This window comes from Strongylocentrotus purpuratus, unplaced genomic scaffold (genome assembly GCF_000002235.5).
Source record: "Strongylocentrotus purpuratus isolate Spur 01 unplaced genomic scaffold, Spur_5.0 spur5_scaffold_3, whole genome shotgun sequence".
Taxonomy (NCBI): Eukaryota; Metazoa; Echinodermata; class Echinoidea; order Camarodonta; family Strongylocentrotidae; genus Strongylocentrotus; species Strongylocentrotus purpuratus.
This window is the reverse complement of record NW_022145609.1, coordinates 30,298,369-30,316,982: the sequence shown is the minus strand read 5'-3', so window position 1 is coordinate 30,316,982 and position 18,614 is coordinate 30,298,369. Positions and strand designations below refer to the sequence as shown.

The following is an 18,614-nucleotide window of genomic DNA, read 5'->3' as shown; positions in this document are numbered from 1 at the left end:
AGTATCCTAGCGTCACACCGAAGTGACTTCATCGGAGAAATGCAGAGCAGACACTTTTCTGAAACCACCCTCTCATACTTCAACTTCAATGATGGCTTTGCATTCACAAAAGCTATACTTCTTCCCAACCACCTCATGCTCCCATCAATTCTATATGATAGACTGAACACTCTAATTCTACTCTTCCTCCATAAAATTCACATTGCCCGTACCTCTATCCTTTCCTCTCCCACTTGAATGTTTGTAACTACAATGTCAACAGCTGGAGACGAAAGGCACCAACACTGACGTTTGCAGAATACAACTGCAGATCTCCGAGAACAACGGAGGAAGAAGAAGAAGAAGAATAACACCACTCTGTAATCCAGACCATTCCATCTTATTCAATACCTTTTCGATATACTCAAATTGGCCACAATTATCTCCCGTCTCAGTTATAAACAAAATTTTAACAATTATTTAAAAAAAGTAATAGGCTTATACTCACTGGAATTCTTTTTCCAGGTTTTTCATGTAAACTTTTATATTCATTTCAATTGTATTTTTTTTAATAATGATAATGAAAATGATGGTGATGATGACGACAACGATGATGATGATGATGATGATGATGGTGATAATGACAATAAGAACGATAATACTAATGATAATAATTATACTAATAACGATAATATTAAACTTGATAACTACAAAAACACGATTTTATAAAATGCATAATAGGCCTAGAGTTAGCTAGCTAGTATTAGTAATCTGACTATTTACATATGCACAATTCGGATGAGAGTGATGCTTGTTCCCCCTAGATGTGTCATTAAAATTTAAAATGAAATGCAGTTTGCGTAAGAACACGCTTACAATAACTCCAAAGAAATTAGATTTTGTTTAAATGTGAGTCTCTTGTACTATAGCTCGATTATTCAGCAGTAAATTGGCAATGCTGTATATGGTTAAAAGGGTGCTAAATTTCGCGTATATTATAGTGTGTACGTACGTACGGCGTATATACGGCCGCCGGTACGTAAATAAATGTTATAGGAAAATTAGTGTAACGCCTACCGGTTCGTTAAGTTGTTGTTCACCCCAACTTTAATTAACTCTGTTCCTGTTGTTGATATTCCCAACCTTTTCAGATGCCTAGAATGGCTGACGATGAGTTATGTGAGAGCTTGCTTATATGGGTAAGTGAATATCTTCACGAAATTGTATTCCAAATTAACGGCAGACATACGGTAAATACATGATGTCGATCTAAGAATTGTCGGGAGAGAATTGTGTACGTAGTCTACATGTATGTGGCCTGCGCCTGTGGACGGCTTGACTATGGCTCGCGATCGCGGTCGCGCTCCGCCTGGAAGTTGAAGATTGTGTGTGAGTTTGCAAATGATGTGTGTGTGACTGTGAGTCGACTACCAAACACAGCTCAGCTCAGCTCAGTAACTGTTTTCGAGCCAAGCCACTATGGGCGCTGGTCTGAGACCTATGAAACGTCTGCATAAACGAGGATTGTCTTTGAAACGCGGACAGACGTGTCCGCAAAAATAAGGACCGTCCTCATTTTCGCAGACGTTTCATAGATCTAGTCTAGGTTAGACCGAAAGCTTCAGTCTCTATACTGTCGGTTGTTCCACTGAGACTACGTCTGGCTCCACTAGACCTCCGGTTATAGAGACAGAACGATCGCCTATGCCAGCCTATGTTGAAGATATCACGGCTAGATTTTAGCCGTTAGGCCCCTCCCACAAACATGAACAAACTTGCCACGGCCGTATTGTTATGCCCCCAAAATTCCCCAAAATGTCATTTTACCTCGTGCATATCCAATTTTACATTAGGCCTAGGCTATAATACATCGGTTCCACTTACTAACTTGATTGAAATAATCCGTTTAATGGTCCCTTTTAAGGAAATTATGGGTCAAAATCGATATCCATGTTGAAAATCTTGCAAGCCGTGTTAAACTCTCGCTGCCGTCAATCTTATCCCTTCTAGTCTACGCCGAAGGCAAAATGATTATGAAGGAAAAACTGTGCGCCATCTACACCTTCGTAATGGCGTTATCACAGTTTTTCCTTCATAATCATTTTTGCCTTCGGCGTAGACTAGAAGGGGTGAGATTGACGGCAGCGAGAGTTTAACACGGCTTGCAAGATTTTCAACATGGATGTCGATTTTGACCCATAATTTCCTTAAAAGGGACCATTAAATGGATTATTTCAATCAAGTTAGTAAGTGGAACCGATGTATTATAGCCTAGGCCTAATGTAAAATTGGATATGCACGAGGTATAATGACATTTTGGGGGATTTTGGGGGCATAACAATACGGCCGTGGCAAGTTTGTTCATGTTTGTGGGAGGGGCCTAACGGCTAAAATCTAGCCGTGATATCTTCAACATAGGCTGGCATAGGCGATCGTTCAGTCTCTATAACCGGAGGTCTAGTGGAGCCAGACGTAGTCTCAGTGGAACAACCGACGGTATAGAGACTGAAGCTTTCGGTCTAAGTCTACATGTAGGTCTATTATATTAAAGGAGCCGGTTTTCGGCCACTTAAGACAAAATCCTATTTTTTGGACCCTTTACTTCCTATTTATTATCATTTCTTGTTCAAATCATGAAGCAAATATTATTATTTAAACAAAAAAAGAATCCCAGAAAAAAATCACGGATTGCCATGACAATATTCATTTCAATTTTCACTGTTTCGGAGTCAGTTATCGGCATAGCAAACCAGTTTTCGGCCGCATGTACAAAGTCAATAGGAAGTGCGTGCGCGCGCCGTGCGTTTCTGCGCTGATCTATAGCACTAGCGGGCAGAGCAGGTATCCCACGCCGGAGCTCCCCGGAGCTCGCCAGACCGAAAACTAGTACTGCCGTGATCGGAAATTGGAATCTGAATTAGACAGAGATATCGTGTGTGCGTTGCGGTGTGCGGCTGCATTGATTTAATACTTGCGATGAGATACTTTTGAGCTTGCGACTAGCACAAAATCGGGCTCTAAATCTGAAAAATACTTGAAATAAAGCTCATTTTATGGTACCCATATTTCTTACAGACACGCGTAAGATACTCTATTTTTCAGATTCGGGTAGCGGGACCGTCGATTACATCGCTAAAATGTGATATTTTAGGATATATTTTTCATTGCAAATGTGGTTCTTCAGTGTCTCAGTGACACTGGCATGGTATGGTATGTGTGGGATATGTGTTGTGCTATTATGCCATGTATTTTAATGTGATTTTACCATGCATCAAACCAATCGGCCGAAAACTGGAGCTCTAGTATAGGTCTAGACTACTCTCTAGATCTAGGTCTAGCCTAGATCCCTCTAGATCTAGACCTATTTCCAATCCGCGTGTTGGCGATGCGAATAAATGGATTCCACAGCCGCGATGATTTTCTTGATGCATTTTACATTGACTTTGTACAGAGACTTTGACGTTATGAGCGATAAATCCTACGAAAGACGGTCAACCCATACAAGTAGATCGATGAACTGGGGTTATTTTCTTACGCGGAATCCTTTTTTTTTGTTGCATCGTCGGTGCGAAGGTCGGGCCTTCGGGGACCCGAAACCCGCAGAGCACTGATGAAAAAAATGTGTAGACCTGCGAAAAATGCAGACAAATCTTAATTAAAGGACGCAATTTGTACTCGTTTACGAAAATATATCCTCGTTTATGCAGCCGAACCTCATTCTCGGACCAGCGTGGTGAAAACATAAAGAAATAACATTGAGAAAGGAGAGGAAGGGAAAAAAATGATAAGAGATAATTTCTAGAATCTAGACCTCTTCCTGCAACTCCCCCAATCAGTAGCATTCTAAATTTGCGTTTCAATTTCTGAGTAAAAGTGGTCCCCCAATCTTTCCAGATATAATTCTTCATAAATGCCTTAAAAATCTTGCAAAGAAGGATTTTAATTTTTGATGTTATTGCTCCTACTGCCTTAAAAAAAACACAACTTGATATCAAGGTGGAATTCCCTTTTAAGTTTGGGTTTCCTTCGAACAAGAGGCTTGTGTTGTGGAGTCATCAAAGTGGCCAACCCATACTTGCATGTACACTGTACATTGTGTAAATGTCATCTGTTTGGAAATTTGTCAAACTTTTCGTTTTTGGGCAGGCCCATCAGCATCACAGCCTTCGCATTCGCATTGTAGCCTTTTTCATTAAAATGCTTTCTATTTTCATGCTGGAAAGTATATCATAAATATACTGTACATATGCACTATTTGATTAAATTTAAATTGTTTTGATTTTTCTCTCAGGTTCAAACGTTTGACCTAGATGCACCCAGTGAGACGATACAGGATTTAACTGATGGAGTAGCATTAGGAGAAATTCTATGCCAGATGTAAGTACTGTACAGTTGTACGAAACATTTATATAATTGCCCTTTAGGGGGCGTACCTTCCTATGTAATCTCTCTTTGTATTTCTTTCTCTCTCTCTCTCTCTCTCTTCTCTTTCTTGCCCTTTCTCTCTCTCTCTCTCTCCCTCTCTCTCTCCCTCTCCCCCTCTCTCTCTGTCTCTGTCTCTGTCTCTCTCTTCTCTCTCTTCTCTCTCTGTCTTCCTCTCTTTCTTGCCCCTTTCTCTTTTTAATTTATTCTGACTTTGTCTCTGATATTTCTAACCCAATAAGGAGAATACACTTTAGGCCTGTCTTCACTATCTCGAGATTGCCAAATATCCAGCTATTTGAACTATCCCGATCGCAAACTATCCAGCTAATTTGCGTCTTCATCAGACCGAAGTAGCAATTAGAAGGATATTTGGTCAGGATTGTCATCCCAAGATATCTTGGGATAGTTTGCAAAATATCCCACTATTTGGCAAAATAACCAGCTATTTGTCCCGTGCGTCTTCACTAGACCAAAGATTCGCAATATGCGCTAACGCTGAGCAAAATGTCTCGAGCTAATTTCTCAAGGTCGAGTTTCAAGTTTCGAGGTCGAATCTCGAGATAGTGAAGACGTGATTTGTTACTTCGGGATTATTTCCCAAATCAGAAATAGCGGGCTATTTGGCAATCTCGAGATGATGAAGATGCGCCTTTTGTGGTATGTGATAACATCACAAGTGAAAGATTATTTTTAATGATACTCATCAGCATTGGGATATAGTGCTAATGCTTCTCTCGCAATCCTCCATGCACCACACCCTACTTGGGTGTAGTGTAGTTACGGTAGTGACCTACATAATAAAAATTGATCAAGAGTGTGCACTGACAGTACATGTATACACTGTATGCAGTTTTAAAAAAAAAATCATAAGAACTGAGAGTTAATGTTCTGGTAAAACCCAGGATGCTTTAGATTTTGTCTCTTTGATTTGCAATACAGTCATATTTATTGTGATCAATGCATTATGTTTATTGTATGAATGAGAAAGGCTTCATGTTATTAGAATAGTTTAATAAAGATAATGTGAGTAATTAATGTTACCAACTACAGCTTACAGTTAAATTTCTTAGGGGTGGGGGAGGGTGCGGGCATCGTCAGTTGTGCAAAGAAGATCATTATGATGTATGAAAAATTCCATATCATAACTGTTTACAGTTGTGTTATCCTCCTTCGAAGTGCTTGTCTATTAAACATACAGGTAGTCAGGTACTTATGAAATTAAATTGGAGAAGGTTTGAAGGCTCAATAACATTTTAACTGGGAGATTCTGGGTTCAAAACAAATTCCATGAGCTAGCTCATTATGTGTAAGGCATTAGTCATCAAATTCAAGTTTGACAAATAGGACTTAAAGGGCAAGTCCACTCCAAAATTAACTTACTTTCAATAGAAGCAGAAAAATCAGACAAACCAATCAAAACAAGTTTAAGCTCCAGGTCCTCAGTTTGCTTATCTACAGTACAAGCCATCTGTTTTTTTTTGCATCCAGGCAAAACTGATCGCATTATTATTACTTTTCATAACTATTTGATTTACATGTTCTTCGTTTTTTCTTAATTTTCTTTCTGATGTTGAAGTGGGTCATCTTTCTTCACACCGTCCTGGTTTGGTAGATTGAAGCAAGATGCTGGCGATAGCTGGAGGATACGAGTCAGTAACCTCAAGAAGGTCCAAGAGGGAATCCTCGACTTTTACAATGAGGTGAGTAGCATTCAACTCCTTCATAGATCTACATGATGTCAAAAGTAGAATAAATGTCAATTCAAGAAAAAAAAGTTTCAAAATAATTTAAATCTCTACATGTAGTCTTGAACGCTCAGTTGTGGAGCAGTGTTTTCAGCACTTTATAACCGCAAGGAAAAGGCGCTACCGTATTTGCCGGCATTAAGGCCGCAGTATTTTTGGAAGAGATAATATTCATGAATGTATTTGAAGGTTTATAGACATACATGTACCTGCATCTTTGCAGGGTATTTGCCCAAGTGTGCTGAACAGCACAAATATTAAGTGTGAGAATATTGTACAACTATGAAACTTCTACAGGTCTGTAATACAGCAGCCTGGCCAGCCTCTATAGTGTGTGACACTGTGGTCCGTCTACAGATTCCAAACAAAAGATGACTCAGTTCTTGTAAGATTCTAAATGAGAATCTGCTGGTAACATTTCAAAGGCTTCAGTGAATAATCCATTTAGTCAACCAAAAATTGGGCTCAACAGGCACAATGCACATGTACATGTAGATATTCAATGAACAAGGATAGGAGTTAAGTGAGAGAATTTCATTACATCATTGGCTAATCCTTTTTACAACGGGGAAATCCTTTCTTTATCACTTTAGAGGTCAAGGTGATGATGAGATGTTTTCTTCTCAGTCTCGGGTATTAAGGAGGTCTTAAAGGGCAATCCATCCATTGTAATAACTCCACTGGTATAGAAGCAGACAAAAAGAGAAACAGAATGGTGAAAGTTTGACACAAATCTGGCTAATAATAAGCGTGTTTCGGATGTTTGAAATATAAGATCACTAAAATGACTAAATCCATTCAAATCTCAATTGCCAATTTGGTATTGGATTGTGTAGGCTTGGTAATTTCCTGATATAAATCGGTTTCCCGATTTTATTATTTTTTTTCCTGATTTTAAGTCGGTTTCCTGATTTTACTATCTTTTTTCCTGATTTTGGGGGATTTTTTGTTGATTTTTTGTTCTCCAAAAATGGATAGTCCCCGAGATCGATATAAATCCTGTTTAAAATTAGGGAGGTGAGCTGTTTTTTCATGACTTGCTTGAACGCGGCGTGCAAGCGCTCGAATTTCTAAAAACTTTTTAAAAAACCCTCTCATTATCACCCCTGATTGTGACGTGGTCATGGGAAAACTCTCCCGTGTGTTGTACAAAAATATAATTTATATCTCTTTTTCGTCTTCTGATCTTCAACTGATCTGCTATTACGAATCTCTCGAGGGAGAGCATTCCACATCGAAAGCCCTGCATGAGCAAAGGTTCTTTCTTCCCACTTAGCATTGAGTGTAGGAATAACATGAAATCTGGAGTTTTGAGAGCGTAAAGATCTGGATGGAATGTAATGTACAGTGTAGGGTATGCACGTAATTTCCGTGTAATTGCACACGAGTGCCAACACTTTAATCACGCAAACATGTTTTTCGATTCGTGATGGAAGGAAAGATCTTATTGGTACGCATCCTGTATATTTATTAGAGTGGTCATCTCTACTCTAGTAGAGAAGTGTGTTCACAGTGGTGAATTGCAGACAGGGAATTTACACAAGAATGACCTACACTGTATAGGCCCACATATTATACATACACCCTGTACAGTCAAACATGTCTACAGCGACCGCCCAAGGGAAACACAAAAAGTGGTCTTTGTAGACAGGTGGTCTTTGTAGACAGGTTCCTTTATTAAATGTTTCAATGAGAAACCATTTTCAAGGGGGAAAGCAAACAATGGGGTCTTTGTAGACAGGTGGTCACTAAAGCAGGTTTGACTGTACATGTATGTAGCAGCGTTGTTGATTGATATCATTGGAGTAGGGTCAGGTGATGCCCTACATGTACAATGTAGCTAACATGGAAGCTCTTAAATCATCATTTTTGCATACATGTATGCCATGCTTAGACATTAGAAAGAATATCTCTTACACTTCTTGTGGTTAAAGGCTTTCTTCCAAATTTGTGACATTTCATAAAATTATAAAAGAAATTAAGATTATTTTAACTTCTTTTTAAAATACACCCTGTGTAATAAAGACAATTTTTGCACAGTGCACACACACAATTAGTATGCTTTTTATTTATCTTGAACTTTTAATTTGTTTAACACATACTGTACACTGTACATCCATATTACATGTACATATACATGTACATGTAGGAACTGCCTGGTTTCAATATACAATGTAATGTACCAACTTTGTAAAAATTGTGTGGAGATTTATAATTTTTCTCATGTGGAATTGGCCCCTATTTTGACCCGATCTCATATCGAAGATTGTCAAATGGTTTCTTGTGGCTGATAGATGTATTACAGTGGCAGATGTGTACATTTTAGGCAAGAAACTAGACAGTGTGGTCTATTTTTAAGACTCTGGCTTAAAATAGATCTGCTGGCTTGCCTGACTGCCTGACTGATTTGGTCCACTAATGCATCCGATTAACCAAGTTCCTGTGTATTGCACTTGGGAGAAAGTGGCAGGCTAGGGACCATTCACATTGTCATCATTTTCAAGTTTGAAGTACTTCTTTGAGTTAGAATAAGTTTACTGGATGCATCAGGACTGACGATCAATGATATATGTGAATTTCCGTTTCGGTTTAATAAAATTTGGAGTGGACTATTAGGCTATTATTATTATTATTTATTATTATTATGATGTACATGTAAAATACATGTACACTGTGTATTTATATGACATTGAGTGATTTCAAGTTGGGTGTTTAAGGCTGGTGTTAGTGTTTAATAAACACTAACACCAGCCTAAACACCGAAATGGAAATCAGCTGGTGTTAAGGCTTTGACCTCTGAATATCATCAACTTCCGGTAGCTAGTGTTATGGATTTTGCAAAATTGTCGTCTGCTGAACCGACCTTTGTGGCTGGTGTTAATATTTTACGTACAAATGTCCTATTCACTAACACTAGCCCCTAGGGATTAAGCAAATGTTGATTTCCATTTCGGTGTTAGTGTTGTACCCACACACAGTCAACGCACGAACGACGCCAATTTATTGTCTGACGATCAAATAAAAATATGTGAAACAGGTAATTCATATATTCTTTTATTAAAATGAGTTATTTTATAAGACCAGAGAAATAGGTGTAAATTTATTCTGTACTTTTCATAATATCTTTAGTTTTGATGTACTATTTTTAAATCATCGTCGTGAAATCAAGTATGTGGTGACGTCACAGCTGGTGTTAAGCTATCGATTTTGATATCGGTATCGGGCTTTTAATTTCATCAGCAAATTTTCGCTCGATTTAAGAGCTCTTGAATGCTCTAAACACTAACACTAACACCCAACTTGAAATCACTCAATGTACAAGTACAAAGCCAGGCATTTAGCATTTGCTCAAAAGTTTTTTACTTGCTAAAGTTGTACATGTACATTTAAAGTCTATACACGGTTGTACAGTTATGTAATAATGAGCTACATGTACATGTATGTAATGTACTTTATGTAAATGTAGCATTAATATTATTATTATTACTTTTACATGTACATGTACATTAATTTTGTATCGGTATGGGAGATTGCGACATCAGGGACTTACCGGGTAGTTTGTTGTTGGTTGTCTAATAGTAGGCCTACACTGTACATACACATGTATATAATGTTGGTAGAAGAAAAAAAAACAGTCACACAAAATGATCTTCTTTCCCTGTTTTTATGATTAAATGGAAGACAAGTAGATAACATGATGAAAATATTTCATATACATGTAGGACACATTTCATGAAATTGGCACTGGTGATATATGCAGAGTACATTGCTGTGATAGAAATACACTGTAGTATCATGTACAGTACTGTACTGTACTACATGTATGTATGTGCATTGTACATGTACACGAAGGGCAGCTGAGAGGGAAATCTTTGAGCAAGAAGTTGCAGGGAACATGATTTACTCTCAAAATAGATCTATAATCTTGTTAAGACACAGGTATTACACGTCATAATTAATAAGCAGACTTCCCATTCATGGGAGATGTAGTGCATGTAGTGCAGTGCCAGAGTCCTGTCTGTAGTTCTGAAGGATCTTTGTTTGTAAACAAATTCATGAGACATTTGTTGGCATTGTGATGTTGTCCACTAAATGTTCTGGGCATGAAGTTATATTGAGATATCCAGTAAACTTTCAACTTATATACATGTAACTTCAAACTTGTAAAATTAACCTACCAATAATGGAATACAAAGCAAATTTATAAGAAAGTATACGTAATGAATTACATGTTTATGTACAGTGTAAGTGTGAAAGCTTGAATGAATAAAAGTTAAAAACAAATGATAAGAAATAGAATTAACTGAATGTAGACTATAAAGAAAACTAAATAACAAAATAAATTTGTACATGGATGATGGATGTAATAGCTTTTTAAAGGGATCGTTTAACAATGTTAAATCTGAGATACACGGCTTTACGTGTTATCAGTGTCTGTGATATGGTGTAATATTGAAGCCCTAAAAAATTGCGCTTCAAAATGATCAAGAAGTGCCTCAAAAAAGTAAAAATCTTTGAGTGACCGGTTTTACCATACTCATTTTCCCCAATAGACTGTAGTGTAATGAAAACTGTCAGGCGAACGGTTTTCAAAATTTGTAATTCCAATCATAAATATCTTGATAATCAGACAGGCGTTCGGCTTGTAAAAGTCAGGGGTTCCTGACTGACCTTAAGGTTTATAATTATCATTGCATCATGAGCTAAATCAAGAATTTTGTTTCAGAATCTGAGACAAAGTTACCGGATCCCTTTAATCAATTCGAAAGGGGCTTTTAAAATTAGGATCAGATACATATGAACATGTACATGTACATCTGTGTTTTCAAAATTTTGAAAATCTGCTGTATATTTGTACATGTATGTATAATGTACATGTACATGTATGTACATGTTAAATACAGAATGCTGTTCAAAGGCACTGCAACTACTAGTGAAATAAACTGACTTCTAGTCAACATGAGTAGATAGCCAAACCCATGGACGAGTTTATGAGAAGGAAGGTAGTTATTCCCCCTTCACTGACTTTATTGACATGTACAGGTGTACAGTGTACACTGTAATATGGGTGACTGGCTCTGTGCATTGAATACAATTGTGAATGAAATAAATAATAATGAAGGGTGTATGTGTAGCACCTGCATTTGGAGTTGAATTGGCTGAGTTTACACCATCGACATTCCTCAACTTGGCTCAAGAGCAATTCTCAGCATCATTCGAGCAATTTTGCAAACACGATGGAAGGCAAAGACGACAGTAACGCAAGCGAAAAAAAAAATCAATTTGCAATCAAAGTTGACTGCCACAGAATGTAAAGACTAAAGTACTGTACATGTACTTGGACTATAAAGTGATGTACATTTGTAGACACAGTATACATGTACATGTACAAGCATGGATGTTTACAAAATGTACGTGTACTGTAGTAAAGCTCTTTAAATTTACCGGTAATCAAAAGTCACACACTCTGTAGGATGAAAATGTAGTCTACAACATGACATACAATGTACATGTACATGTAGTACTGTAGGCTTAATTGTTCAGGAATTCTAAATAGTGTTGTTGGTTTGCCAAGCTCTGTCTACCCATTTGCCAACATATGACAACTAACCCCCTGTCCACACACAACATTTTCCGTGATTAGCTATACTGTTTCGCGATAGTGATACCGTTTCGCGATAGTTTTACGATGAAATTGTGTGTGTGGACGCTCACTAACGATATGTCGTATAACTAAACTAGTCTAACGAAACGCAGGTTTGGGCATCGTTTCGAACTGAAACTCAATAAAGAATCACGCCAAATCACGGAAAATGTTGTGTGTGGACAGGGGGAGTGTAACTAGTGTAACTAACTGGGCGGGGCTTAACATGACCTCGAGCGAAAGGAGACCAGACTGTAGAGTTTCAGGATTACTTTCTGCTGTTTATGGACATCCTTGAATTTATACGATGATTATTTATATGACGTTTCTTGTGTGTGGAAACTTTGAAATTTATATTATGATTCTTTATACGACGTTTCGTTATAGAGTTTCGGGATAAATATTTTTGTGTGTGGACATGGAGGCAGGATTAGACGCTGTACAAGCTAATCATGATTGTTTATTAGACACTATGCCCTATTTTATCAGAGTCTGATGGATTGGAAAAAACCAATGATCATAAACACATGTGTTTGAGAGAGGAAATGACTTAATTTATAACCTTGCTTTATAGTTGTAAATTTTCACTGTGTTCTTTATTTGTATACAGTATTACAGTACGTCTACAAAATGAGTACATGCCTAACTACATATACATCTGTACATGTACACATTTACTGATTTTCCTGTTTGGGGAAAAAAGAAAACAAAAACTAATGCAATTTGCAACTGTCTTCTGGCCTAAATACATGTTCAGTGTACCACATGTAAAAGTATCTTTCATGAAGAAAACCGGGTGCCGGGCATGAATATCTGGATGATAATTTTCACTTTTAAATAAATTCTTCTCGGAAAGAGGTCATGACTTGTATAAACTTACATTCTCCTGACCCAAGAATCAATATAAACTTCTACAATAATGTCAAAACCAGAACATTTTGCCTAGTTGCCTACATTAAAAAAAAAAAAACATTCAAATTTCACGATTGGCCCAGACTCAAGTCTCAGAAACTTTAGGATAAAACTTAACTGAATCACAAGTTTCACAATATTTAATTTTTTGTTTACCTTTCCTAAAGTTTTTGGTGGGAAATATTGCCATTTTCAACCAGTTGCAAAAGTTTCTGTTTTTTGCAAAAGATAATAAATGTCTATAATTCTGAATGCTGCTGCTCGTACATGTATAGTGACCCTCTTCAACACAGTCACATCTCACCAGTTCTCAAAGCACTCAATTTCGTTGCTCATGAGTGAACGCATTGGTTTTCAAATTTCTTTTGCTTTTATGTTATTGTGTCCACAACTCTGCATTTCTTGTTCCTCCTAGCAAAGCTCGATGCTCAGTGGTGAAAGAATCTGTGCTTGTGCAATGCTCTCCCTCAAGAGATTTATAATAGCAGATCAGTTGAAGTGTTTAAAAACTTATCTGTTTGATTTGGCATTTATTGTTCTGTCATTTTTGTATGTTCTATCTTTAATAGTTTATAATGCAAATGCTTTTATGTGATCTCTTTTTGTGTTTGTTTGATGAGTGCTCCTCAAGCATTTGCTATAAAGTGGATTCCACGCCTTACAAATCTTGTATAGTATTATTATAAATTATAATTTTCTTGATTTAATTGTCTCTTTTTTAGGAGCTTGGTCAGGAGCTGACAGATTTCCAGCTGCCTGATTTGAGTCAGGTTGGGGAACATGCCAACCCCACAGAGCTTGGCAGGTTACTGCAGCTTGTGCTGGGATGTGCAGTCAACTGTGATCATAAAGAAGGTAACTTTTTAATACTACAGACACCATGAATAGCAGCATACTGTACAATAAATGTAAGACTTTATTCACATTTGTAGGGATATAGAGTACCGAAGCTGTGACATCATCAAAATATATTCTTAGAATTTCTCACTTTTTTCTTCATTCATTTTACAAAAGGGCAGAACAAATAGTGTCCAAATGTTGAAAACCAGTTAAAAATGTTAAGTATTGGCTGAGATATGACCATCTGAATAAAAATATTTCCTATAGAAGCTCAGTGTTATATTGCTCTGGCTCCTAATGTTGATATGAACCAGAGCATTATAACACTGTACACTGAGCTCCTATGGGAAATGTTTTTATTCAGTCAGATGGTCATACGTATATCTCAGCCAATACTTAACCTTTTTAACTGGTTTTCGACATTTCAACATTATTTGTTTATGCTCTTTCGGAAAATAAAGAAAAAATTGAGAAATTCTAAAAATATATTTTTGATGACATCACACTTCACCACACTCTATTAACCTGCTCCTAGCAGGGTTGCACAGAAGACCCCTGGGGTGTTTCACAAAGATCCTAAGTTGAACTTATCTCTAAGTTGGACTTAAAAATTATGGAAAGCCATTAGCATCCCTGAAAACATTTTGTAAAAGTTATTTTAAAAGGCATAAAATGTTGATTCAAATCATTCATTTTTTCCATTATCATGGGAGATTCTATGTTCTTGATGTGGAATTTATAAAAAGTCTAAAATACTTGAATTTCTGCTTTTGAATATATTTCATTTCATTTCATTTTAAGGCTCCAATGGCTGTCCATAATTTTTAAGTCCAACTTAGTGTTAAGTTCTACTTAGGATCTTTGTGAAACACCCCCCTGATGTGTAACGATGACGCCGTCTTAAAAAGTCAGATCAGGTAACATCAAGATCAACCTCAAGATCTCGCCAGGTTGTTATGTTTGTACTGGGAGGTACAGTCGACTGTGACCATTACAGAAAAAGGAAAGAAAAAGAAAACCACTGTGAATATACATGTATATTTTACATGCAGTCAGGGCCCATGCTCACTTGGGAAATTTGATCACCCTTGAGTGCTATCCACACACAAGTCAATAAAACACCTTCGAACCATCCCAGCAAAATCTGAAATGAGAAATGGATGGCAAGGGTAAAGTAAAATGATCATGGCTGTGCACATCAATAGACCCTACAGGTACATTGATGCACCTACAGTGTACTTGTATGTGTGATAAAATGTACAGAAAGATGAAGCGCACTGCATTTTCATTCTGCTGCAATGTTTTTTTGTAAAGTGGTCTCCCATCTCACATGTGAACTGAATGAACTTTTAGTTTTAGTTGGGTCGACCTCAGTTGGGCCTTGGGGGTCAAGTAAGGGAACATGTACCTACCCACATTGAACCCCCCTTGGAGGAGGGCAGGTGCACTTTTGATACTGGATGTGCAGTCACTTGTGATCCTCAAGCGTAGTTCACACATGATTTCATTAACCACCTCTATATACACCATGTAAGGTAAAAACAAGTTATGGTCATGCGATTGCATTGTGAAAGAAACGTTGTGGAATCGATCATCTAGCATCTAGCATCTGCAAGGTTCTGGAATCATCAAAATGATAAGAAATTTTGCCCATTCTTCGTAAAGTTACAAGCACTATACACAGAAAGATGTATATGGGACTACCCTATATCTCTCACAGACAATGAGAGAAACAAATTTACCAAATATATGAATTAGTAGGCGGTTTCCCCGGCAAATTTGTTATCATCATGTATTAGTCAAAACATATTCTTTCACATGATTGGTAATGAGAGCTTCCATTTCATTTTTTGAAATTGAGGCGTTTCCAATACTGGTCTTTACCTTTAAAGCCCCACTGTACTACTTGTAGCTACTTGCGCCCTCTATGTAGCAAACAGTGCTTAATCGGTGACCGCTGGTCCCCATGATCCCCTTTTTCTAATGTTAATTGAGAGCTGTTTTGATGAGATAACCACCAGTCAGTGACCATGCTGGGTGGTCTAATCCCTCCTGGCCAAACAAGTGCAGACAGGCTTTAATACCCAGTTTTGCAGCAAAGGTTTTATTTTAGGCAGTTTACTATCATGTGTGAATGATGCTTATTGAAAGGAAGGCAATAACAGAACACCTTGAACATGGCAGCAGTCTGTAAGGTCATATTGAGGCCAAGCAAGAAATTGAGATGATGCATTACCACCAACTGGGAAGAAAATAAGAGGACGTTTTGACATGATACGCCTGCATCATTGAGCCCAATCAAATGGCAGCCTTGTTTTGCAAACTTTCAAGCAAACATTCTGGTTCAACATAAAGAAAGAGAATCCTGTTACTTTTGTTTTAATTTAGCTGTAGTAGGACATGTAGGCCTTACACTTCTTCCCATAACCATTGTTATTTTAGCATGAATTCAAATTACTAACATACATGTACAATGTACATGTACAGTATGTAGACCCTACAGTACTTGAACATTTTGCTGAATAACCCAACTCAAAATGTTTTTTTTAAATAAATCTCCTAGGCTAGGAGATTTAAAAAAAAAAAAACATTTTGACTTGGGTCCTAGGGCCATTTTCAGATCTTTTTTTTTTTTTTTTAATGACCCTCAGTAAAAATCAAGGTGCTGCTTGACTATAGGGAGCAATTTCATTCTAGCCTGGGCCAAAATATGAAAAAAAATATAATGAAAATATTACAGAAAAATTGTGTACATGAACATGTAAATGTACATGTACGGTATTTTGTGTTTTGTAGTTGTAAGCCCCCTCGCCTTTGAGTGGAGTATTTCATTGTATCAGTTGGTAGTCGTGTACATTTGTACATTTGTAAGTGATAAGTAAATGAAATATTAGAAAATATTACCAAATTATTACATGTACATGTACATGTTTATATAGCCCTGGAAAGATCAATATAGAGCTAATGTATGTACATTTAATACAGGTCTAAGGGAGAAGAACAAAAATCAATTCCATGAAAATCAATCTTGCTTCAGCTCCACATCTATCTGAATGGACTGACCCCTCTGAGCAGAATACTATTTTATCGTGCAAATGGTGTAGGAGGACATATCAACTTCCATGCAAGCTATATTAGGCTGGTGGGAGATTAGAACCAGATCCTAGTTTACCTTCAGGGGGTGTTTCACAAAGATCTTATTAAAGTTGAACTTATCTCTAAGTTGGACTTAAAAATTATGGAAAGCCATTAGCATCTTTGAAAATATTTTGTAAAAGTTATTTTGAAAGGCATAAAATGTTGATTCAAATCATTCATATTTTCTATCCTCAAGGAGATTTCATGTTCTGGATGTGGAATTTATAAAAAGTCTAAAATACTTAAATATCTGCTTTTGAATACATTTAATTTCAAGACTCCAATGGCTGTCCATAATTTTTAAGTCCAACTTAGTGTTAAGTTCGACTTAGGATCTTTGTGAAACACCCCCCAGGAGTAATAACAATGGCCCATTTGTTAAGCTCTCCAGATACACTGTAAATAGGCATTGTGATTATATTGATTACTACCAGTGTATGGATCCATTGAAAAGCCTGTGCTCTATTAGTATTACACACCTACAGTAGATGAAAAGGGACATGTGTGAATTGTCTGTATTCAATCAAGTGTTATGCTCCGTTCACAAATGGAGAATCGTTAGGATCAGTTGACTGTGGAGTATGGTAAGGGGATACAATCAAGGAGCATCAAATGTAGATTGACACTTGAAACTGTATTGTTCATCGGGCATGTAATGAGTAGGCCTGTTTGATATACAGTGAAACCTGTCTATAAAGACCACCCAAGGGAGACAAGAAAAGTGGTCTTTATGTACATGTACATGTACAGGTTCATTTAGTACATGTTTCAATGAGAAACAAAAATGTGGTCTTTGTAGACAGGTGGTCACTAAAACAGGTTTTACTGTTTATGTACATGTATCACACCAGACTACCAGTACATACCGGTACACTGTAGAGCCCTTTAATCTTTATCGTAAAGATTTATCTCCCAACTTGATTGTACAGTACATCTACAGTCTGTTATACAACTGGTGCCAGTAACTATTAAACATTGACATGTTAATACACGTACATGAGTATGAAACTTGCATGTGTACAGTATTTGACATTCATTTTCTGAAAATATAGAAATGGAATGGCATTATATTTACATTCTACATGTACATGAATTGATAATTACATGTAGATTTAAAGAGGTCTGATAATGTACTTAAAATTACTTCCCATTTAAGTGCTTCCATTGATTGTCCTACAATATATGGTATTTACATTAAACTTCCTCATCCAACATATCCTGTACATATTTTTGTATCACTTTCACCAGTGCTTCAAGTTCAACCTTTGAACAGGGACTTGGGATATCCCAAGTCCCTGCTTTGAAGAAGAAAAAAAATCCTACGTGGCATGCTTACTTGTAGTTTATTTTAGGATACTGCAGATCTATTTTTACTGGTACATATTTCCTGGATTGTAATATGTATTAAACATTTGCAATTGATATTTATAAAAAATTATAAAATAAGCATCAGGTTTTATGTGAATCCACACCTCTTTCATAAACTGGACCAAGAAATGTTCAAGTAGTACTGTAATTCCGATGAGATATTTGATTATTAGAGATTTGATTTGATGACCTAATCAGACCTCTTTTCCTGTGGAAGATTCTACTTCCTGAATCAATGAAATCCCCTGAGTCCACATGCATCTCTCTCTTTCTCTTTCTTTTTCTCTCTCCCTCTCTTTCTTTTTCTCTCTCTCTTTCTCTCTCTCCCTCTTTCTCTCTCTCTCCCCTCACTTTCTCTCTTCCTATTTCTCTCTTTCTAGCTCTCTCTCTCTTTCTCTCTCAAACAAGTGCAATAAGTTAATAGATTATGACTTTTTAACCTGTATAGCGGTAACTCAAAATGATATTCCATATGATAACAGGTTTCATAAGCTTTGTACCATACATGTTCATGCTATTTTGTTTTGTTAACAAACAATTGAGAGTGCAATTGACCTTTGTGG

General features: G+C 37.0%; 1 protein-coding gene across 5 annotated transcripts in view; it reads left to right on the top strand.

Annotated features, from left to right (window-relative positions):
• The first annotated feature begins 1,013 nt into the window (after window positions 1-1,013).
• LOC591902 (protein Hook homolog 3) overlaps window positions 1,014-18,614 on the top strand; it is a 49,129-nt gene continuing 31,528 nt past the window's right edge. For 3 of the 5 annotated variants that reach the window (XM_030996398.1, XM_030996397.1, XM_030996394.1), the window contains exons 1-4: window positions 1,015-1,178; window positions 4,271-4,356; window positions 5,981-6,104; window positions 13,428-13,560. In XM_030996398.1, coding sequence (XP_030852258.1) covers window positions 1,131-1,178; window positions 4,271-4,356; window positions 5,981-6,104; window positions 13,428-13,560 — 391 coding nt within the window. In that variant the 5' untranslated portion in view covers window positions 1,015-1,130. Of the gene's footprint in view, window positions 1,179-4,270; window positions 4,357-5,980; window positions 6,105-13,427; window positions 13,561-18,614 lie in introns of all 5 variants that reach the window. The other 2 variants (XM_030996396.1, XM_030996399.1) reach the window with 2 other exon arrangements.